The sequence below is a fragment of the Triticum urartu genome, chromosome 2A (genome assembly GCF_056163025.1).
Source record: "Triticum urartu cultivar PI428250 chromosome 2A, HENAU_Tu73, whole genome shotgun sequence".
Taxonomy (NCBI): Eukaryota; Viridiplantae; Streptophyta; class Magnoliopsida; order Poales; family Poaceae; genus Triticum; species Triticum urartu.
In genome coordinates this window covers 730186804-730210233 of record NC_141874.1, presented here as the reverse complement: position 1 = coordinate 730210233, position 23430 = coordinate 730186804, and the positions used below count along the sequence as shown (strand labels likewise).

General features: G+C 43.8%; 2 protein-coding genes across 2 annotated transcripts; both read right to left on the bottom strand.

Moving 5' to 3' along the window:
* Positions 1 to 17384: 17384 nt before the first annotated feature.
* LOC125534382 (uncharacterized) lies at positions 17385 to 19100 on the bottom strand. Its single transcript, XM_048697632.2, has 3 exons — positions 18685 to 19100; positions 17929 to 18158; positions 17385 to 17819 (listed from the first exon to the last, which is right to left on the bottom strand). The coding sequence occupies exons 1-3, from the start codon at positions 19013 to 19015 to the stop codon at positions 17541 to 17543; spliced, it is 840 nt and encodes a 279-aa protein (XP_048553589.1). The 5' UTR covers positions 19016 to 19100; the 3' UTR covers positions 17385 to 17540.
* Positions 19101 to 21216: 2116 nt separating this feature from the next.
* On the bottom strand, positions 21217 to 21666 carry LOC147987294 (uncharacterized). The gene has a single exon (XM_087542337.1). The coding sequence runs from the start codon at positions 21664 to 21666 to the stop codon at positions 21217 to 21219; it is 450 nt and encodes a 149-aa protein (XP_087398463.1).
* Between the last annotated feature and the right edge of the window lie 1764 nt (positions 21667 to 23430).

The following is a 23430-nucleotide window of genomic DNA, read 5'->3' as shown; positions in this document are numbered from 1 at the left end:
AAGTTTTCCAAGACTCAACCACTAGCTAGGAACGGTCATGCCCGCCGTTTTGACTGCATTTTGAAACGGGCATAAAAAATTCAAAAAAAAAATCAAAAAATTGGGAAACCTTTGCATTGTGTCATTATATGTGGCCAAGTTCCCAAGAAAAATAACAAACTTGTAATACGGCAATTATTTTAAAAAAGTGTTCTCAGAAATGAGCTATCATCTCTGAAGATTCATGGCTTTCAAGCCAAATGATCAATCTTATGGCCACATTCGTGGCATAGTTTGTTCAAATGATCTCATATTTTGCACAAGGGTGCATATTGGAATGGCAAACAATGTTGCCTAAGGAAGTTTTCATTTTCTTTGGACGAAAAAACCATTTTTCATTTTCCGAGTGCCCGAAAGGAGGTTTTTTTGTGAAGGAACTACCAAATAATTGTTGCAAAATTGGACCAAATCAATTTTATAAAATACTAGGACATATTTAATGCACAATTGACAAAATAGTTGGGTGTAAAAAGTTTTGATCCACCTCTCGTGAAAAAGACAAATTTCCGCCGATTCAGTTGGAAGCGGGTCAAATTTGAACTGCAGCTGCCTCATAGTTTGCTATTTATTTTTTTCAAAAATCATTTCTAGGTACATAAGTATCTATTTAATCAGAGAAACACCAAAAGTTTTCCAAGATTCAACCACTAGCTAGGAACGGTCAAGCCCGCCGTTTTGACCGCATTTTGAAACGGGCATAAAAAAATTCAAAAAAAATCAAAAAATTGGGAAACCTTTGCATTGTGTCATTATATGTGGCCAAGTTCCTAAGAAAAATAACAAACTTGTAATACGGTAATTATTTTAAAAAGGTGTTCTCAGAAATGAGCTATCATCTCTAAAGATTCATGGCTTTCAAGCCAAATGATCTATCTTATGGCCACATTCGTGGCATAGTTTGTTCAAATGATCTCATATTGTGCACAAGGGTGCATATTGGAATGGCAAACAATGTTGCCTAAGGAAGTTTTCATTTTCTTTGGACGAAAAAACCATTTTTCATTTTCCGAGTGCCCGAAAGGGGGTTTTTTGTGAAGGAACTACCAAATAATTGTTGCAAAATTGGACTAAATCAATTTTCTAAAATACTAGGACATATTTAATTCACAATTGACAAAATAGTTGGGTGTAAAAAGTTTTGATCCACCTCTCGTGAAAAAGACAAATTTCCGCCGATTCAGTTGGAAGCGGGTCAAATTTGAACTACAGCTGCCTCATAGTTTGCTATTTATTTTTTCCAAAAATCATTTCTAGTTACATAAGGACCTATTTAATCATAAATACATGGTTTGGTGGCGATACGTCGAGGTTTGGACGGTGGCCGAGGGCCCCAACTCTAGAGCGCGTAAACTCGCATGCCCGTCGCGTGGTCACCGCGTGACCGTAATGTTGCCATGTGTTCTGGGCGGTCTAGGCATGTCTAGTGGGTTGGGCACTCCCCAGGTTGGTGCTAGGAAGAAAATTACAACATAAGATTCTCACGAGGAGACCGATCGATGCTCAAACATGAATTAGCAGCCAAGTGTTTGATTAGCGGTATGGGAAATGCACATGGCCAATGGGCGTGAGTTTTGGCTGAGGATGATCATCTACTAAGGAGAATGTCTTCACAAATTTTGAGCTCAAAAGGAGGAACCTAGGTGGTACTTGCTTTGCAAAGTACCACGCTGGACAAAAATATGAATGTTGAAGCTGGGCTCAAAATAATGAATGAAGTGAGCTGAAATTTTGTGAAGGATGGTTATTTGGGCATAAGAAAGCATTGTAGAAAATTGATACCATTTGGACATGCCAAAGTAGTACTTCCTTCACAATGCTCTTCTATGGACAGAAACTTGGGAAAACTAGTGAGAGAGATTGGATGAATGAAATGAGCTCAAAATTGGTGTAGGTAAGTTACTTAGGTATGGTCATGCGCTGGTAAATTTTTAGATCATTTGGGTAAGCCTAGCTAGTACTTACTTCACAAAGCTTCTCTCGAGGTAGAAACTTTGGAAATTTCCCGAGGAAGATTTACTAGGAAAATTGAGCTGAATATTATCATGTGGCAATGATTTGGGTATGGAAGAGTGCCCGAAAAGTTTGAGGGTAATAGGAGGGGTCTATATAACACTTTCTTTGCAACGTGCCAATTTGGCCATAAAATATAAATTGAACTTGGGCTCACATAGATGATTTGACTGAGCTGCAATTTGGAGGAGGGTGATAATTTGGACATATAAAGGAACTGTATAAATTTCATGTCATTTAGAGATATAAAAAAGGTACTTCCGTCACAATGCTTCTAGGTGGACAAAAACTTTGGAAATTTGCCGAAGAAGATTTGCTAGGCAAATGGAGCTGAATTTTGTCATGCGGTAATGATTTGGATAGGAAAGAGTGCCCAAAAATTCCGAGGGCAATCAAGAATATATAAATAGCACTTCCTTCATAAAGTGTTGTTGTGAACAGAATATGAAAATGAATATTGTTGAATTAGTTTTGAACTAGGCAAGGAAGGATTTTTACATATTTGATGAAGATATGCCCCAAAGAATTTATGAGATTTTTTTGGAAATTTTGGGAATGATAGAAATATAGGTTGCTTCACAACCTAGGGCAAAAACTGCCACATGGACATGACACATAGGCAAAACTGATGAGATGTCGCCTAGTCATCACAACCCACCACAATCTACAAGGCTATGACCATCTATATTGGTCATTAACAACTAGAAATAAGGCAGCGGACTAGCACTGTTTGCTTTGTGACCATTTCGTGTAAGGAAATTACGACCTTTCTGACCAAAATGGTCGCAATGGTTTAGGGTTTGGAGCCCCCTGAACAGCTTTTGACCAATTGGTCTAAAATGGTCATAAATTTATGACCAATTCTTCGAGGGTCACTGACAGAAGGTCATAAGTTGACATATTTCTTGTAGTGAACATTTGTATTTTTCTGTGTGTTGATTTTTTTCCAAGAGTATTTGCTTTGTGTTTGTAGACATTAGGTTAGTTGTCAAGTTGGTAATTAGAGGATTAGATCACTGTATCAATCGACAATCATCTTGGGAAAGTATCATCGTACTTTTGTTAGATAATTGGTACTTCTGTAGTTGCATGTTTTTATACTTATATATACTTTTAGCCACTTTTATTGTGTTCTTTGTTCCTTTCTTTTTATCATACATATAACTAAAAGCCAGTTTACAGAAAAACGTCAGTCTCATCCCTGGCCTTCTTCAGTTGAGGAGATTACTCTACTTTTTATCACTGTTGGAGGATTCCTTATTTTGAGAAGTCAGTATCACAGCAACGGGCACGCAGCTTGGCCAACTCATTATTTCTACCGGCACCAATCGTTTTTATTGTTTCTAGCCAATGTAGATTGTGGTGATTGTATGAAAGATTTAATACCTTTCTCACGTGCATGCTAGCTAGGAATGTTTGTGGATGGACGTGAAATGAACTGTTAAGTACTCTCCTATTTAGTTTCACCAGGAATTTATTGATATGGTAAGAATTATTAGATTGGTTTGTGACGAAATGTTGCTTGAAAATAAATCCACGATAGGTTAGAGTGGGGACAAAAATAGTTACAGTGCTCTTGTAGGACGATGGATTTTATCCATGTAGTCTTGTAGCCTTCATGGAAGTCAAATTTTGTAGGTTTGTTTGTACATTTTTGCTGTGTTTCGGAAACCAGAGCAGTTCACTTTATCCATGTGTTTTTTCTTGCTTCTCTGCACTGTACCCTTTGGGATGATCAATATGCATTACTCTTTCTCAAAGTTTCTATTTGGAACTATATTTTTTTTATTAAACCACTGTCAGAAGGTTTCACAAGAAACCTAAAAACTGTAACAGGTGGTCATTTTTTTTTGCCATATGTAATGAATGTTTGCCACAAGTTAGGAAACATAACTGGTTTTTAGTCGTTTATCAGTTTGTTTTGCTCATGGGGATATATAATTAGCTTTACCAGTTTTTTGATTATACAAGTTTTTCTCTTCTTTCTCCACATGTGTGTTTCTACAATATGTGTACATTCAAGCGCCAGAAGGTTTGTTCTCCCACTGTGTGCCACTAATATTTCATTTTTGTGGGTGAGATTTTTTAACTTCTGGATGCGCGAATGGTTTGGATATGGTGTTGCGCAATGCTACTGTGTTATGCTATGACCACGGACATGCTTATGTGATGTGGTGCATCTGTTTTTATACTTCAACATTGTTGTTCCCGCTTGCGCGGCAGTGGTGACTGTAGATGCTGCTCAGGCATCTGTTGTTCCTGCGTGCGCGGGGGCGCGGAGGTTGGCGACTGGGCACGGGAGGCGGCTCGGCACGACGAGGCGAGGCCGGGCCGGACTCGCGAGCACCAGGCAGGCGCAGCTGCCACCTGCGTCGACCAGGAGCACACGCCCGCGGAGGGATGCTGTGGCGTGGCACTATTCGTCGTGGAGCTCATGAGGGACTCCTTCATGGGCGGGCGCTGCCTGTCACGGCGCTCGCGAGGTCCATTTTGGGATCCATGGAGTCTAGAGCGCGGCGGCAGAACTGCGCGGCGGCGGCGACTGCAACTGCTGCTGCGGTGATTGGCTGCTGTTTGTTCCTGCTTGCGCGGCAGCGGTGACTGCATATGTTGCTCATGCATCTGTTGTTCATGCGTGCGCGGGGGAGCGGACGCGATGGCGTTGCGGCGGCGATGACTGCATTGGGCAAACTTTTTCGTCTGCGCGGACACGAAAAGACAAAATGGGTCGGTGTGTTGCAGTTGCTCTAACTCCCTGAAATTTTTCATTTATTTGCTTTTAGGATGTAGGATGGAGCATAGTTTGTGCTGTTGATTGTCAATTGTACTCCCTCCGTTCCTAAATATAAGCCTTTAGTTTGTGATGTTGAAGATGCTTCGTACTCCTCCTGTTCCTAAATATATGCCTTCTTAGAGATTTCAATATAGAGTATATATGGAGCAAAATGAGTGAATCTACACTCTAAAATTTGTCTATATCCATTCGTATGTAGTCCGTAATGAAATATCTAAAAAGGCTTATTTTTAGAAATAGAGGGAATAACAAACAAAAAAGATCACATAACACAAATTGATTGATCATAAATTATTGATTTTTCTCCTAGGTGGGATTGGTAGCAAAGCTGTTCTGTTGGACTATGCAGTTCATTGGCCATGGAGTTTTTGAGGCAAATCTCTATCAAGCTATTAATGTTAGGTTAAGCACTAGCTTTAGTAAATTCCTGCCCAAGGATTATACTTGACACTTACTCTGACGGTAGAACCGTACACATGCTCCACTTGACAATATCCTGGTTTTCACGTTTGAGCATTGAAAATGAAAAACAAGTGTTTGGGTATGTGGTGGAAATCCCTCTTACGTGATTTCTAAAAAAATGTTAATCAAATATTGCATTCATGAATAATAGAACTACTAAAATGTGGACATGCTAATTAATTTTTGAGGAACCTAGCACATCAACAACTATCACCTGGCCCATGTCAAACGTTCACCCCAGCAGACTAACCTATCAACTACCAAAATGTGGACATGCTAATTTCTGCTTGGTATTCCAATGAGCATAGACGAACAATAAATTTATATATTGCATTATCGTAACATTTAAAATAATATTAATTTCGAAAATTGTAGGGATGCGTGTGACTATTTATATTATTTTATGCTTTGGTGGAACGGTGAAGAATTAGTTCATCCACTGTGCCCAATGAGTATTCTCCATTACATATTTTAAGATTTTCGACGTGAATTCTTCGTGCTAATTATATATATTGCTTGTGCTGGTTGGGTATGAGTTGAGGAGGGTTTTTTTAGTTATATTTGTTCAAATTTCATGTGAATGGAGCTAAAGTCTATATTCTTAATATTGTGCGAGAATTTCTTAAGCGCATCAAATGGATCTTAATTTGTAACTGATTTTAGTTAGATAATCTCTCTATATGTATAAGTCATCAGATTGCCTTTTTTGTTATCAATTTACATTGCAAGTGAAGTTAACTTTAATTATTAGCCGATTTTGCTTGTGCTATCTATTCTCTTCACGTGAAATTTAACATGTATTATGTTTATATAATTCCAGCAATATATTCAAAAGCCCGTGGCAACGCACGGGCACTCTACTAGTGTTTATCAATGAGACTATCGTGCGATTAAAGTGGCATGATTTTTAGGTATGTGCATGATCTTCTGAATTCTCGTCATTTTATTTTTAGATTCTGTATCGCTCTAAGAGACATGTACCAATGGTTCAGGAGCACATTGGGACCACAATTTGTTTACACGGAACCGTCTTCGTATTCCACTGTTGCATGCGGATGTCTGGTGTGTGTTTATACGATCACATTCAATACAGCCTGAAATGCGTCGCTGTCCGATTGGTACAAGTACCGGGAGCAGGCGAGCTTGTCCACGCCATCGCCGCACTCGATGGGATATTCTATTTATTTGATAGGGTGTGTCTAGGTCACATCTAGATGTGCTCTAATTATTGCACATCTAAGTGAGTGAATTAAGTATAAAAGAAAAAAAAGAAAATATTCACACGAATCTTAATGTAAGATCAATGACATATGACTTAGATGTGCAATACTTATGGCACGGCAAAAACTGGAGGCACTTCGTGTACAAACTGGACATAATCTTTCGGAGTATCAGGGTTTCGGACGAGAACTCATCTGTTACACGGCCACTTCAATCTTTTTTAAACTTATTTGAACTCCGGACTTCTTTTGTGTTCAGTATGCAGCATTCAAAGCGACGTCATCAATTTCCAACATGTTCTGACATCATTTGTTGTTTTTTGGTCATTTACCTAATTGTTCAGTATGCAACATTCAATTTCCAGAAGAAAATAAATAGAAGAAAAGAAATAATGCAGAAAATAAAAAAACTATACAAAAAATTACTCAAAAATAAATAGAAGAAAATAAATAATGCAGAAAAGAAAAAACTATATAAAAAACTACTCAAAAATAAATAGAAGAAAATAAATAATGCAGAAAAGAAAAACTATATAAAAAATTTGTTGGCGCGCTGCCCAGTGGGCCTGCCAGACCTAGGGTGTGCAAATGCAGGTCCAGAAGGGCCAGCAGGCTCACAGGGCAGCGCGCCCTAATTAATTAGGCCCAGAAGCCTGCTATATAAAGGAGTTCGAAGAGGTAGCCGCGGCTGGGTTTATAAACCAGTGCAGCTGCCCTTTGCCCGGCGAGGTGGGACTAAACTTTGGGATGGCAGCGCGAGGCCTTTAGTACCGGTTGGTGGCTCCAACCGGTACTAAAGACCACCCTTTAGTACCGGTTGGAACCACCAACCGGTACTAAAGGCCTGCTCTTCCCACCTCTTAGTACCGGTTGGTGGCTCCAACCGGTACTAAAGGCCTCTCCTATATATACAACACTTACGAAAATTCAGTTAGATCTCCCACTTCTTTCATCTCCAACCTCTCGCGCGCCGCTCGAACCCGTCCTCGCCGCCCGTTGCCCGTCGTCCGTCATCGTCGTCGCTGTCCCCGCCGCCGCCCGTCGTCGTCGCCGTCTCGCGCCGCCGCCCCGATCGCCGCGTGCCGCCGTCCGTCGTCGTCCCGCCGCGGTCCCGTACGTCTCTCGCTCTCGCGTATACCCGCCGCGCCGCCGTCCGTCGTCGTCGCACCCGGCCCGTATGGCGGCGCCCCTGCCCGTACGTACGCCGCCGCCCCAGCCCCATACGCCGGCGCCCCCGCTCATACGTACGGGGCGGCGGCGTACGGGGCCGCACACATACACACATACACACACATGCATATATACGTACACACTACACACACACATACACACACACACATTTTTTTTACTTATTTTCTATTTTTTAGAAAAGTTAATTAGATGATCGAATGTTTGATTAATGTCGAATGTTAGATAATTAGCTAGATAGAAAATTGTCGAACTAGAGATTTGAACTAGTTGAATAATTAATATAACTAGTTTGAATTTGAGCCGGCACTAATGTGACCATTAGACATTAGTGCCGGTTCCAACGGCTAGGCGGGCGGGCATCATTAGTACCGGTTCGTGGGTAACCTTTAGTACCGGTTCATGCCACGAACCGGTACTAATGAGGCTGTGTCAGGCTATGGTCAGTCCGGGGCCCCCACGAAGACCTTTAGTACCGGTTCATGCCATGAACCGGTACTAGAGTTTCTTTGTAAGCTGATTTTGTCCCACCTCGCCAAGAGAGAGGCAGTATGAGCGGTTTATAAGCCGTGAGTGCACAGACAATGACGAAGAGTTGCAATGCTCACCTACATGTTGATTAGCTTCAAGCCTTGCGGAATAGCATAAATTGCACCGAGCTATGTGCAGTGCAGTCTACACTATTCTGAATGGCTTGAAGCAAATTAACCAGCATTGCACCTCTTTTTTATTTTTAATAACTTATTTGAACTTCGGACTTCTTTTGTGTTTAGTATGTAGCATTCAAAGCGGCGTCATCAATTTCCAACATGTTCTGACATCATTTGTTGTTTTTCGGTCATTTATCTAATTGTTTAGAGAGCTAAATGACCGTGAAATTGAAAATCACTACAAAATGAATCCTGAAAATGTTGAAACTTGGCATGGTATCATCATATCACCCGCATAGCATGCGCGAAAGAGTAGAGAGGGTCACGGCAAAAACTGGACGCATTTCGTGTACAAACTGGACAAACTCTTTTAGAGTATCAGGGTTTCGGACGAGAACTCATCTGTTACATGGCCGCTTCAATGTTTTTTAAACTTATTTGAACTCCGGACTTCTTTTGTGTTTAGTATGCAGCATTCAAAGCGACGTCATCAATTTTCAACATGTTCTGACATCATTTTTTGTTTTTCGCCTAATTGTTTAGAGAGCTAAATGACCGTGAAATTTAAAATCACTACAAAATGAATCCTGAAAATGTTGAAACTTGGCATGGTATCATCATATCACCCGCATAGCATGTGCGAAAGAGTAGAGAGGGTCACGGCAAAAACTGGACGCACTTCGTGTACAAACTGGACAAACTCATTCAGAGTATCAGGGTTTCGGACGAGAACTCATCTGTTACATGGCCACTTCAATGTTTTTTAAACTTATTTGAACTCCGGACTTCTTTTGTGTTTAGTATGCAGCATTCAAAGCGACGTCATCAATTTCCAACATGTTCTGACATCATTTGTTGTTTTTCGGTCATTTACCTAATTGTTTAGAGAGCTAAATGACCGTGAAATTGAAAATCACTATAAAATGAATTCTGAAAATGTTGAAACTTGACATGGTATCATCATATCACCCGCATAGCATGCGCGAAAGAGTAGAGAGAGTCACGGCAAAAACTGGACGCACTTCGTGTACAAACTGGACATACTCTTTCGGAGTATCAGGGTTTCGGACGAGAACTCATCTGTTACATGGCCACTTCAATGTTTTTTAAACTTATTTGAACTCCAGACTTCTTTTGTGTTCAGTATGCAGCATTCAAAGCGACGTCATCAATTTTCAACATGTTCTGACATCATTTGTTGTTTTTCGGTCATTTACCTAATTGTTTAGAGAGCTAAATGACCGTGAAATTGAAAATCACTACAAAATGAATTCTGAAAATATTGAAACTTGACATGGTATCATCATATCACCCTTTTAGCATGCGCGAAAGAGTAGAGAGGGTCACGGCAAAAACTGGACGCACTTCGTGTACAAACTGGACATACTCTTTCGGAGTATCAGGGTTTCGGACGAGAACTCATCTGTTACACGGCCACTTCAATCTTTTTTAAACTTATTTGAACTCCGGACTTCTTTTGTGTTCAGTATGCAGCATTCAAAGCGACGTCATCAATTTCCAACATGTTCTGACATCATTTATTGTTTTTCGGTCATTTACCTAATTGTTCAGTATGCAACATTCAATTTTCAGAAGAAAATAAATAGAAGAAAAGAAATAATGCAGAAAATAAAAAAACTATACAAAAAATTACTCAAAATAAATAGAAGAAAATGAATAATGCAGAAAAGAAAAAACTATATAAAAAACTACTCAAAAATAAATAGAAGAAAATAAATAATGCAGAAAAGAAAAACTATATAAAAAATTTGTTGGCGCGCTGCCCAGTGGGCCTGCCAGACCTAGGGTGTGCAAATGCAGGCCCAGAAGGGCCAGCAGGCTCACAGGGCAGCGCGCCCTAATTAATTAGGCCCAGAAGCCTGCTATATAGAGGAGTTCGAAGAGGTAGCCGCGGCTGGGTTTATAAACCAGTGCGGCTGCCCTTCGCCCGGCGAGGTGGGACTAAACTTTGGGATGGCAGCGCGAGGCCTTTAGTACCGGTTGGTGGCTCCAACCGGTACTAAAGACCACCCTTTAGTACCGGTTGGAACCACCAACCGGTACTAAAGGCCTGCTCTTCCCGCCTCTTAGTACCGGTTGGTGGCTCCAACCGGTACTAAAGGCCTCTCCTATATATACAACACTTACGAAAATTCAGTTAGATCTCCCACTTCTTTCGTCTCCAACCTCTCGCGCGCCGCTCGAACCCGTCCTCGCCGCCCGTCGCCCGTCGTCCGTCATCGTCGTCGCTGTCCCCGCCGCCGCCCGTCGTCGTCGCCGTCTCACGCCGCCGCCCCGATCGCCGCGTGCCGCCATCCGTCGTCGTCCCGCCACGGTCCCGTACGTCTCTCGCTCTCGCGTATACCCGCCGCGCCGCCGTCCGTCATCGTCGCACCCGGCCCGTATGGCGGCGCCCCTGCCCGTACGTACGCCGCCGCCCCCGCCCCGTACGCCGGCGCCCCCGCTCGTACGTACGGGGCGGCGGCGTACGGGGCCGCACACATACACACACATGCATATATACGTACACACTACACACACACATACACACACACACATTTTTTTACTTATTTTCTATTTTTTAGAAAAGTTAATTAGATGATCGAATGTTTGATTAATGTCGAATGTTAGATAATTAGCTAGATAGAAAATTGTCGAACTAGAGATTTGAACTAGTTGAATAATTAATATAACTAGTTTATTTTTAGTAAGAAAATTATCGAACTAGTTTATTTAGGTATATGAGATTTGAACTAGTTCAATAATTAATATAACTAGTTTATTTTTAATAAGAAAATTGTCGAACTAGTTTATTTAGGTATATGAGATTTGAACTAGTTCAATAATTAATATAACTAGTTTATTTAGGTATATGAGATTTGAACTAGTTCAATAATTAATATAACTAGTTTATTTTTAGTAAGAAAATTTAGGTATCTAAGATTTGATGATCTAATTAAAATATTAATTGTTAATGAGTTTTTATGTTTATTTAATTTTTTATATATTTTGAATTTATATAAATGTTAGATTAATGTCGAATGTTAGATGAATTAGATAGAAAAGTTAAATATATAGTAATGTCAATTGTTAGAGATGAATATAGTTAGATATATTAATGTCAAATGTTAGATGAATATATATTTGGCTAGATATTAATTAATTTTAGATAGTAATAGGTGTTTAATGTTTCACCTATATGAACATAGGAAATGTCATCTGACGACGAAAAATATTTCATTATGTGCGAACACTGTGAAGACCAGCGTGGCCTATGCGACAGAAATTTCCTTGTTGATGGTAGGCGCTTCAGCATCAAGCTGGATGAGACATTCGAAGTTGATACAGTAAGTCACTTTGTCAATTATTATTTGAATGCAAAACTTATGCTTCATTTGCTTCAACTTATAATTTTAATTTTTCACTATTCTACTAGCGCATCCCCTGCCATGCAAGAATTTTTGTCTTGGATAAGATATGTTTTAGTGCTATAGATGATATGGAGGTAAAGAGAGTTTACTTGAAGACGGAGCATGGGTATACTTTCAAAGTCAAATTATATAATGGAGACACATACACCCATTTTGAATGCAAACCTTGGCAAGCACTATGCAAGGCTTATGGTTGTCACCTTTGATATTCGTCCGGAAGATGATGTTGAAGGTAATATAGACATCTGGGTCGATGTGCAAACGCCTCCAGTTCTACCATTATGTGAGTTTTTCTCAACCATGCATGCATATGTTTATGTCTTTGATACAGTTTATTCAAAAATAGTTGACAACTAATTTGTATTGTCAGCTTATTTCGGTTCAAGCAAACAGGTCCGGCGCTTGGTAGACAGGACCTACTACTGCCCCGAGGCTCAACTAAACTGCGAGGAGATAAGTCATTATGTTTCATGACTTGAGGATCTTAATACTGTCAAGACAATTTTTTTTCCTGAACTTAAAAATGTTAGTACTCAAAACATGCGACCAATGGTGATCGTATTGAACTACGGTCACATCTATAATCGAAAGATGGTAAGATTTTAACTATTTGTCCTTAATTAGTGCATCTTTTGCATACATTATTTTTGAAGCTAAACTTTCATTGCTTAGTATATTAATTATTATACGATGTTCTTCAACAGGGACTTCCGATGACAGTTGTGCCTCAGTAGATCGAGACTAAAGGTGACATGTCAATGATTAGCTTACGGCCAAGATATCCTACATTGCACATGAGTGCATTCAGGATTTCTGAAAGCGAAGAATGCTTAATAGTGAAAGATTAGAGCAAAATTGTTAACGATCGCAGAGAAGTACTAGGGGGCAGCAAGGAGAAGCGCAACCCAAGATTAGGAGACAGATTCATCTGCATGCTCCAGTATGATGAATCAGGAGAGCTATACATGTTCTATGCTATTCTACCTGAGAGGAAGCAGCACTAGTTCATGCTCTTAATTAGTGTCTCATGTCCGTGTCCTGAACTTCGATGTTGGTGATGATTATGTTGAACTCGATGATATCTTTGCTTCTGTTACAAAGTGAATGTTTCCTCTTTAAGCTAGCCAGTGTTGGTGATGATTAGATAGCTAGCGGTAATGACTATGATGATTAAATAGTGGTAATTAGACGACTACGATGATTTTTAGCTAGCTAGAGTTTATTTATTTATTAATATGCGATGATGATGATGATGACGACGACGACTACAACTCATTATAACATAAAACAATCCTAAATTAAATTGATAACACAAATTTAATTGAAAAATACAAAATAAAACAAAACCCACAAACATTTAGTACCGGTTGGTGTTACCAACCGGTACTAAAGGGCTCCCGGCCCCCGGAGCTGGCTCGTGCCACGTGGTTTCCCTTTAGCACTGGTTCGTGCTGAACCGGTACTAAGGGGGGGGGGGCTTTAGTGCCCACACTTTAGTGCCGGTTATGGAACCGGCACTAAAGGGCCTTACGAACCGGTGCTATTGCCCGGTTCTGCACTAGTGTCGAGATGTGGCGCCAGCGCCGTCGCGGCGAGTACAAGGAGATGCTCGAGCGCGGCCTCGAGAAGGAGCAGCGCGAGGCCGAGGAGGAGGCGCGCCAGGCCGCGGCTGCACAGGCGGTCGCACATCCCCCCCCCCCCCCCCCCCCCCCCGCCCCGGCACTGCCTGCGCCGGCACAGCCCGACATGGTGGCGCTCTGGAACACGAAATTTGCCTGGACCGGGCCGGCGACGATGCTCATCGACCTCACGGACCCCGAGGACGACAACGACGACGACGACGCCTAAGGCAACGCACCGCCTTGTACTTTAGGCTGTTTTTTTAATGCAAATGTGTGGACGCGTGGACTTTTGCCGGCCTTCGTGGCCGGCTTTAATGTTTAATTAATGATGTTTCTTTTTTTTAATATGCATGCGTTTATTTTTTTGGCGCCGCCAAAATGGGTATCGGCCAGCGTTGGGCGCAGGCGCCGACCCAAATGCCGAAGTGGGCATCTGTGTCTGTCTGGCCGACCCAAACGGACAAAAACGGACAAAATCACCATCCGTTTGGGTCGGCCCGTTAAAGTTGCTCTAAGCACGCAGTTGGTTTCTTGGCCAAGTAGGAGTGCCGTAGGCGAAAAGTGCCTACAGAGACCGAGCTCTATTGAGCTCTTTATTTTTCTTCCAGCCAAAAGTACCTTTTCCACATCTCAAAAAAAAATCTGAAAAAATGTTTTCATGTACATAGATACTTGTAGTATACATGTATAAAATTTCATGAACATATTTATTCATATGTGATATACAAAAAAAGAAATACACAGATTAAGAGGTTTTTTATTTGTAGTATTTGTATCAGATATTTGTCTTTTTTGTCTAGCATGCAAAGAATCAAATTAGTTCATGAAATTTTATACATGCTCAAATAATATGCATATATATTTTTGCAAAACGAGCTCCATGTAGCCCGGTCTTTGCAGCGCCACACTCTGCCTAGGGAGTATGATGACTTGTGTTCAATGTCAAACGCTGAAAAATAATTTCAGTATGTGAATCCTGTTACATGAATGTTGAACGACCGCGAGCTTCGAGTGGCCTATGTATAGTGGTCCGATGGCATGGGTGCAGAGGAATTCCCCAGCGCCGCTGTCGCGTCCCACCCCCACCCCAGGTATGCGCCACGTCCAGCTTCGCCCCTCCAGCCGGGCCTCCGACCTCCTCCGCCCCCCTCGCCAACAGCAGGCCTCACCGCTGCTCCGTCGTCCTCGCCGTAGATGGCATCGGCGCCGAGGACGAGGGCAGTGTGTACGTCATGGAGGCGGAGCTGACGCACGACCTCCCAGGGCGGCCCAGGCGCTCGTCTACGAGGGCAGGCGCTCCTGGGACGAGTAGAATGACTGGGTTTGGTACTCACTACCGCCGTCGCCCTCGTGCACGAATTACCTGGCTTGGATGGCAAAAAATAGTGGGGGATGCTAGGCGCCGGCGCACCGGCCGAATAGTTTCGGATGGTTCAGCCTTCGCCATTCGATGCGAGCCGCACGCGGTTGGTTCTGGAGCAAAAGAAAAAACTCATACCCAACTTCTTCTTTCTCGGCTCGATCCCCTCGCCCGGGCTGCGCCGTGCCGCGCCTCCTATCCCTCGCCGCCCATCCACACCCTCGCCGCCCGTCCACACCTTCGCCACCCGTCTCCGTCGCCGCTTCCAACCCTCGCTGTCCGTCCCTGTCGCCGCTTCCAACCCTCACCGGCCGTCCTTATCGCCGCCGCGACAGATGAAACAACTATATCTGCGGTTGCAGCTTGCAGCGGCTACGCTTGTAGCTCTCCGCGGTTCTAGCTCCGCTGCCACCCCTCACCGTTGATGCTCATCGCTGCACGAAATTGCGTCAACGGCGGCCGCCAGCCATCCACTGTGATTGCGGCTCGGTGGCGACACGCGCAGGTTGAAGCATTTCGCACATACGATTGAAGATTTCTCTACAACGGATGCAACTTTTCTGGTTATGCAGTGTATGGTTGTAGCTTTCTTTTTCAATGGTTGTAGCTTTTTTCATCTACGGTCGAAGCTTTTCTATCAATGGTTGCAGCTTTTTTCTTTGTAGCAGCCTTGGTTAATGCTTTCTCTATCGTTTCGGGTTGAAGCTTTTTCATCAAGGGTTGTAGCATTTTATGTCGATGATTGTAGCACTCCGCCATGGCAATGACTGCTTGCAGCGTTTGATGTATCTGGTTGAAGCTTTTTTCATCTTGGTTTGAAGCATTTTGGTTAACGGTTGTAGCATGAGGGCGTGCGGCAGGTTCTGCAATGCCTCCGCCATGTCTGCAGCACGAGCGCCGCCGTCCTCACAGCTCGCCGTCACCATGCTCGCCATCCATGATGGCAGCTCTCCTGGGCACCGGTTGTAGCAGGCCACAACGCGGTTCCAGCTTCTGCCGGGGCCGGCGAGCGAGGACGGCGAACGGCGACGGGGATGGCCGATGCTGGTGGCCACCGGCGATGAGGACGGCCGGCGGGGGCGGCGAACGGCGACGGCCAACTGAGGTAGGGACCGGCGAGATAAAATAGAGAGAGAGGAAGCAGCGCAGCCGCGTGGGGCGTTAATGGCGAGCGATTTGTGAGCCGATGGAAGGGGATCGCACAGGTTCAGCCGGTGCCCCGACCCCAAACGTTTCCTAAAAATATTTGGACGACGTCAGATGTTTAGGGGTGTTTTGATGCACCCTTGGAGTTGCCCTTATAGCAACCAACTTCAGCTCTGCCCTATGGTTTGGAGTTGCCCTTATAGCAACCAACTTCAGCTCTGCCCTATGGTATAGTCGAATCGGCCGTGGTGTTGGGGAAGGGACAGGTTAGGTCGAGGTGTTTCGGTCGACGACCACATTGGGTTGCCCTGCCTGGCTCTGCCTGTTGTACCATTTTATGTCTTGTTTTCTGTTTTTGTTACTTCGAAATACCAGTAGATTTTGCCACCGACTCAAAACGCCCAAAGGGTAGAATAAACCCACGCCCCATTGTGATTGAGATATGGCATGAGTTTGACTCTGGTCTCAGCATTCTGGAAACTGAAAGTTATAGTTACCAACCACAATATCATTGCAAGGACAAGCTTATACTCCCCTATTTTTGTATACAAGACCACTATCAAAATTACAATTTACAGCTATATAAGGCCACTAATAGTAATAGAGACAAAATTGATGGGGTTTGCCTCGTGCTAGCAACTAAAGACATTAGTAACCCTTGCATGCATGCGAAAGTGAGAATGTTCGTGTGCATACACTGTATTAATAAACCAATGAGAAGAAAATACGCATTAATTGACATGTCAAACAAGGAGGAAAACTAACTTTTAACATTGGCTTAAACCGACATTAATGTTTATCCTAATACCTGTATACAAAAATGAAGGGAGTAGTTCGCATGGACTGCAACACGTCGGTGCATATGATCAAGGAACTAGTAGAGGCCAATAGATCGCGGACTCCTGCAATTCTGGGAGACACGAAGCAACAGCTAGCTACCTGCCAGCATGATTTTTTTTGTTGATAAAAGAAGGGCTTCACACCCTTCTGATTTTTATTAATGAAAACCATAAAGTTCGGAGCTACAAGGATAAAAATAAAATAAAAAGCGCGACGAAACTGCTCCTAGCTCCAGCAAGTCCCCCGAAAGGAAATAACAAAACTGGGCTGACCCACCAGCATGATTCTCGATAAAGAAAATATATTAATATCACGAAGATACCAATTACATCCGGCATCTGCAACAACGCAATATCCTAATGACATTACGGATGCACAAAACTGGGCAGACCCGCCAGCATGATAAATGACCTTCATCAAACACGAGCAGAATAAAGCTAGCCATGCTCTTGCTATATATGACGGGCTGTTCGCTGTCCAAAACTGCTGTGTGGTTGCAGTGTGTTCCTGATGAGATTGACACTCTTTGTGAACAAGATTGTAATGACGCTGGTTGATTAATGATTATGTTTCTTTCACACTCTGCACTTAAAACACATGCATGATCACGACGAGAGCGACATCATCCAGACAACGGAAAACATCAACCTTATTTTAAGCAAGCACGTACGCTTGCATGATACATATGTCGGATTAGCGAATGGTATAATAACAAAGAAAGGACAATAATTGATGGAATACCACAAACCGGCAGTAGAGAGAAGGTCGAGCAATCAAATTACAGAGAAGAGAATATTGGGACACCAGGCAGGACGAGGCCTGAGTCTACAACAAATATGTTGCCACTTATATACGACGAAGTTTCATGGATCAGGAAACGAACCAGCGACGTCAACGCTGGATCAGGAGTACCAATTTTCTTAAGTGGCACAATCTTTGACAGGACATCGTTCAGCCACCTCTTTTGCAATAAGGGAGCAGTTATCTCCGACTTGAAGATTCCTGGCGCAATCGTGTTCACCCTAATGCCATGTGCTCCTAATTCCAAAGCCATTAGCTGCAAAAAATCATATTCAAATGCTTATTACAGCATTATTATGATCGGAAAGCAACACAATACATATTCATTGCTCAAGCTAGTACAGTATATATATGTAGTTATGTACCTTTGTGACAGAGTGCACGGCAGACTTGGAGGCTGAGTATGCCAAGGAGCCATGTGTGATCCCACCATCAAGACCGGAAGTAGACGAAATGTTTATCACCGAACCCTTGAGCTTGGCATCACGCATGCGTCTGCACACATGCTTGGCCACGAGCCATACTCCCCGAAGGTTGGTCTTCATGAGTTTATCCCACTCGTCCTCCGGCCAATCCAACGCCGAATGCACACCTCCTGAATTACGCAAAGCACATACTTATAAGTTCTTTTTTTCCTTCACCCCCGGAGCTTGATGGCATGGCATACACACTTACTTCCTCGGAGTGGGTATTAATATAAATGTTGATTACGGATTTAACTAGAATAATATAAATGTTGTACTACAAAAAGCATACTGTTGAGTTCTAATTTGGAAGGGTTTCCAATGTTAGCAAACTCTAGGAAACATTAATAGCCACCCGATTGAAATCTTCTCGTCCTTTTGTACTTGCGTGAATTTCATTGTTCTTTGTACAGTTTTAACATGGTCCTCTTACCTCCTCATTTCACAATTTATTTGTGAACACAATTTATTTTGACTTGCATAACATGCGTATATTTGCGTGATTTTTTGCTGGAATATTTGTACAAACATGCATGCAAAGAAGAAGCATTAACCCGAACAAAATGACGACCAAGTTGTTTTCAATTGTAAATTTAAGAGAGCAAGATTAGAAAAGAAGCACTGATCAGTGATCACTAGAGCATGCAAAATATGTACCTCGTACACCTGCGTTGTTGATCAAGACATCGACGCGGCCGAAGGCGTCCCACGCCTTCTGCACCGCGGCCTCGACGAACGACTCGCCGGCAGCGACGTCGAGCTCGACGGCCACCGCCAGGGGGGCTTCAGCGGCCGCGTTGATCTCGTCGCAGAGGGAGCAGAGACGGTCGGCGCGGCGAGCGGCGGCGACGACCCGGCAGCCCCCGCGCGCCAGGTCGAGGCAGAACTCGCGGCCAATGCCGGAGGAGGCGCCCGTCACCAGCACCACCTGCCCCTGCAGCTTACTCCATAGAGCTCCCCCCGCCGTCTCCGGCCGTGACGACGCCATCGATGGCCGGGTTGCTAAATTCTGCTTCCTACCACGCACTGCCGGTCGTCTTGGTTTCGCTAGGCACTTAGACCACTCTGCTTACAAAATCAATCATTTTTGCTCTTCGCTGTAAAGGCTCCTCCGAATGCTGAACGCGCATGTTGAACACATGCTCGACTGACTCAGCTCCAACTAGGCTTTCTGGGCGAGTACCACGTGGATGTCGATGACGAGCCCGATCCCTTCTTCTTAATAATAAAAGAGCTAAATCAAAAACAAATCTGCTGCGTACTTCTATAATTGAGTACTCTCTATAATTAGAGTTTTCAAGAATATAGATTCAGAAGTGACCACCGAAGTCATTCAGATTCCGTACCCGCTCAAAAATCACAACAAGCCATTCAGAGCATTATTACTAGCGCACTGGCCATAGAGCCATGCAGATGTGTACCAGCAGCGGATCCAAAATCCAGGTTACATGTTAGCCACCGATACCTGCGCTCTATGAGATAGCATCCTTTTTGTTTTGAGAACTATTTTCTTCAAAAATATGCCAAAGACGTACCATATTTTTATAAAAAGAAAAAAACAATACTTACAAGAAGTCTATCATGGATGCAAACATTCGGACAGACCAGAAACAATCGCCTTACACCAACATCAATCTAGACTAATCTCTCATAAAACGTTGTAGACCACCAACACCAACACCCACTTGCCTCCACTAGGCCACCTCTTGCAACACATGAACAGATAGCTCCATCGGTGTCATTTTGGTATTGTACCCTACTGAATACCCTTGCATTACATTCCTTTCAAAGGGACCAAGTCACCGCCCGCCGTGATCAACGTGTCGAAACCTCTCCTATTTGCAGTCTTGAAATTCCTGCTTTCCCTAAACCACCACTCTGGTTGTGTCCATCGGTAGCGGCCCTTGCATATTAACCCGGAGTAGTTCCCAAACATTGTGTCAAACTTCCCAAGCATATAGATGCACCGGGTCAGGATATGCTCAACGTTGTCCTCGTCCTCTAAACACATAAAACATGCTGATGGCTGGTCCTGCAAGCCATGTCATGCTCGAAGAACCGAAGTCCATCACCAGTATTGCACATGTTGGTGCCATTGAGTTCCCTGAGAGTTTTAGAGACTGCTGGACAGAAATAGTGAGGGACTAATGTGTTTGCTAGTGCACACGGAGAGATTAGGTCCCTGGTGTTTAGAGGAGTTTGCTACAAACTCAGAAGAATGCTAAGGCAATCAAGAAGATTGCTATAGAAGATATTGCATGATGGAAGTAAACCCAAAAAAATGCCGATGCGAAGCAATTGCTACAGAGCATGGTCCGAGACTGCTGGCTGCAGTGGAGAAGAAAGAAGACGAAGAGAAGCCGTGGCATTTTCTTTTGTAGTTCTTTTTCTCTTATTTGAGTCACATGACCGCCGTACTACTAAGTGCGGTCAAAGTTTTTCGAAACTTATGTTTATCTGATGCTTCACCGAAACATATTCTAAGTGAGATGTGAGAGAAATCTCTTTGTTTTTCGAGGCATTTACTTGTCAGCTAGAGATGATGACCTTCTGGGTTGAGAGAGAATTGTTCGAATGATGAGTCGACTTTACTTGTTGCTCAAGTAAAGTTGTCAGGTGCGTTTGAAATTCGACCGTTAGCTATGTGTTGGGTGGCCATTGGCTGGACGTCATGTCCTGAATGGTCATTTCCCACTCGGGATAGCTCCGGATATAAATATTCATCCCGCGCCTTCTGAGTTGGTTGGATACTTCGTGTGAAATTTTACAAGTTATTAGAGCAGCGTCTCTTCGAAAGATTAATCCACGGAGAGAAAACCTCATAGCCAAAAAACTTGATAGTGCTTGAGCATCACAGAGATTTCTTGATGAAGAAGATCATCGACGTGGTCATTTGACCCGTGAGGAAGCCCGATCGCGCCATTTTCGGGGTCGAGGTGACCACAGGTTGTCCGGGGAAGAGGAGCAGTGTGTGGGCCGAGCCCTTCCTCGCCATGTGGTGCAGAAGATGATGTGCGCTCCTGTTGGAGTGCATCGATAGCCAGGCCGATCTTGAAGACTTGCTTCTCCAAATCTGGCCACCATGCAGCCAGATCGTCGAGATTGGCAGTGTTAGATTTGATGGCGTTCGTGTTGGCGCGGAGGTTGCCGCGGAATTTGTCATGTGCGGAGGCCATTTACAATTTATTTTTACTTGTCAAGGGGCTGGCCTCGTCCTCCATATTCTTCTTCTTTTGCTCGGCATAATGCTTTCCAGAAGTACCCCTGCTCGCCCTGAACATACTCCGGATTCTTCCGCGCGAACCTCGCCATCGCCGCCTCGTCACTATCACCGGGACCAACGATAATGGCCGGCCTCTTCTTCGCCTTCTTCTTCGGTATCTCCTCCATCTGAATGCCCTGCGGCACGAGCATCTCCGCATCCTCCCGGATCTCAATCTCCAGAAAGTTGAGGTGCGTCTTCGGCCTTCCGGCACGCCACACTGCCACATTGTAGGCACGCGCGGCCTCGTGGGCGGTGGGGTAGGTGTCGAGCAAGAAGTGTCGGCCGATGGAGAACTCCACGCTGAAGTTGCCGAATGGCTTCGCTCGCTCGCTAAAGGACCTTGTTTTGTCCTTTGGAAGCTTCTCCAGCGGCATGGCGTGCGGCGAAGTGGCGGCGACTGGGAGGACGACGCGGGGGCGGCGAGGTCAGGCGGCGGCGACGGGGCAGACGACGCGGGGGCGGCGAGGTCGGGCGGAGGCGGGGTCGGGCAAGGTTGGAGCGACGGCGTGCGGAGGTGGGTAGAGAAGCGGCAGCGGCAAGCAACGAGGTGGGGGGCAAGGCGACTCGAGTGGCGGCGACAAGCGGAGACACGAGGGCCGAGGGCTGGTCGAGGGGAGACGATGGACGAGGGCCGAATTTGGTGGCGGCGGGCAGTGGAGTGGCGGCCGAAGGCGGAGGAACATGGGAGCTGGCACCTGGGGCGGCAGTGGTGCCGGATCTAGCGCGAAGCGGCGGCGGTGGTGCGACGTGGGGTAGGAGGAAGAAGGAAGGGAAGCAAATGGAACGGCAATTGGCGGTTGGCGATGTATATTTGCATCGTGAGGTATTGTATTATACATCTCTAGGAGACGGAGATGTAAATCCTTTTTGCATCTACGTCATCTAAGGATTTTTGGGCCTCAAAGATGTAAACGTTAGTTATTTTTTGTTGCATCTGCATTTTCTATTGCTCTAATGACGTCAGAAATTTCGTGACTTGCAGGCGCAGCCGAGGCCCTCTAAACAACGCTGCTACACACACGATAGGATCTGGACGATTTCTACACGATGCAGCAGATCATGCCATCCATGCGTAGTGGACAACTGGTATGACCGTTCGATCCTCCATCGTCCACAGTTCGTCCACACCAAGTCGTCCGCATAGTAGTTTCGCCCTCTAAATCCCCTGCACGAATGTCAAAGCGCTCGCTTTCATGCACACACACCTCTAGGGAACTACGAGTTGGCGGCAATACACAATTTGAGAGAACACTTTTCAGGATGGCAAATTATGTTGGGGTTAGCAATTGTCATTATTTTACGTTGATGTAGCATCACAATGTTCCTTCAGCAATATGACAAATCCTGGGCATGTCAATTCTCGCCATTTTCGTGAATTCAAAAACTGTTTGTGATTTTGAAAAATGTTCGCAAAATACGAAAATGTTTATAAATTAAAAAATAGTGCATGCTTTCAAAAGATGATCCGAGTTCAGAAAATGTTCATGATTTTTTTTAAATATTCTCAAAATTCAAAAAACGTGCACAGTTTAAAAAATGTTCCTGTATTTCAAATATATGTTCACACATGGCAAAAAATGTTAAGGAATTTAAAAATTGTTCGTTAAATTTATGTTCTTTTTGCATGATTTTCAAAAATAATTTGAATTTGAAAAAAAACATTTATGGATTTATAAAAACTTCACGAATCTGAAAATGTTCACGAGTTTAAAATTTAATTAAAATAAGTTCTTGGGTTTGAATAAGGGAAAAAATAAAATGGAAAGGTAAAAAAATAAAAAAGAAAAAGAAAGGAAAACCAAAAGAAAACACAAAGGAAACAAGAAAAAGCTAGTTCAGTGAAGGTTCTAGAATCTTCCCAAAAACTGGTGGGGAGACAAAAGCGAAATGTGCCGGCCCATATAGGCGCGCGGGAGGGTATGCGAAACGACCTATGTGCGAGCAACTAACTCGAGGTTACCGCTTGCAGGGACCTCCAGGGGTCACCTTTGGTGCCCATAAAGCATGCCAAGTGGTGCGTCTAGCTGCTGCCACATACTCTCTTGATTTTTTTATTTTTTATATGCGCTTTCGGGTTCTAGATGGGCTTTTTCTGAGTTTTCTAGCTTTTGGATTTTCCCTAGGTTTGGAAAAAAATC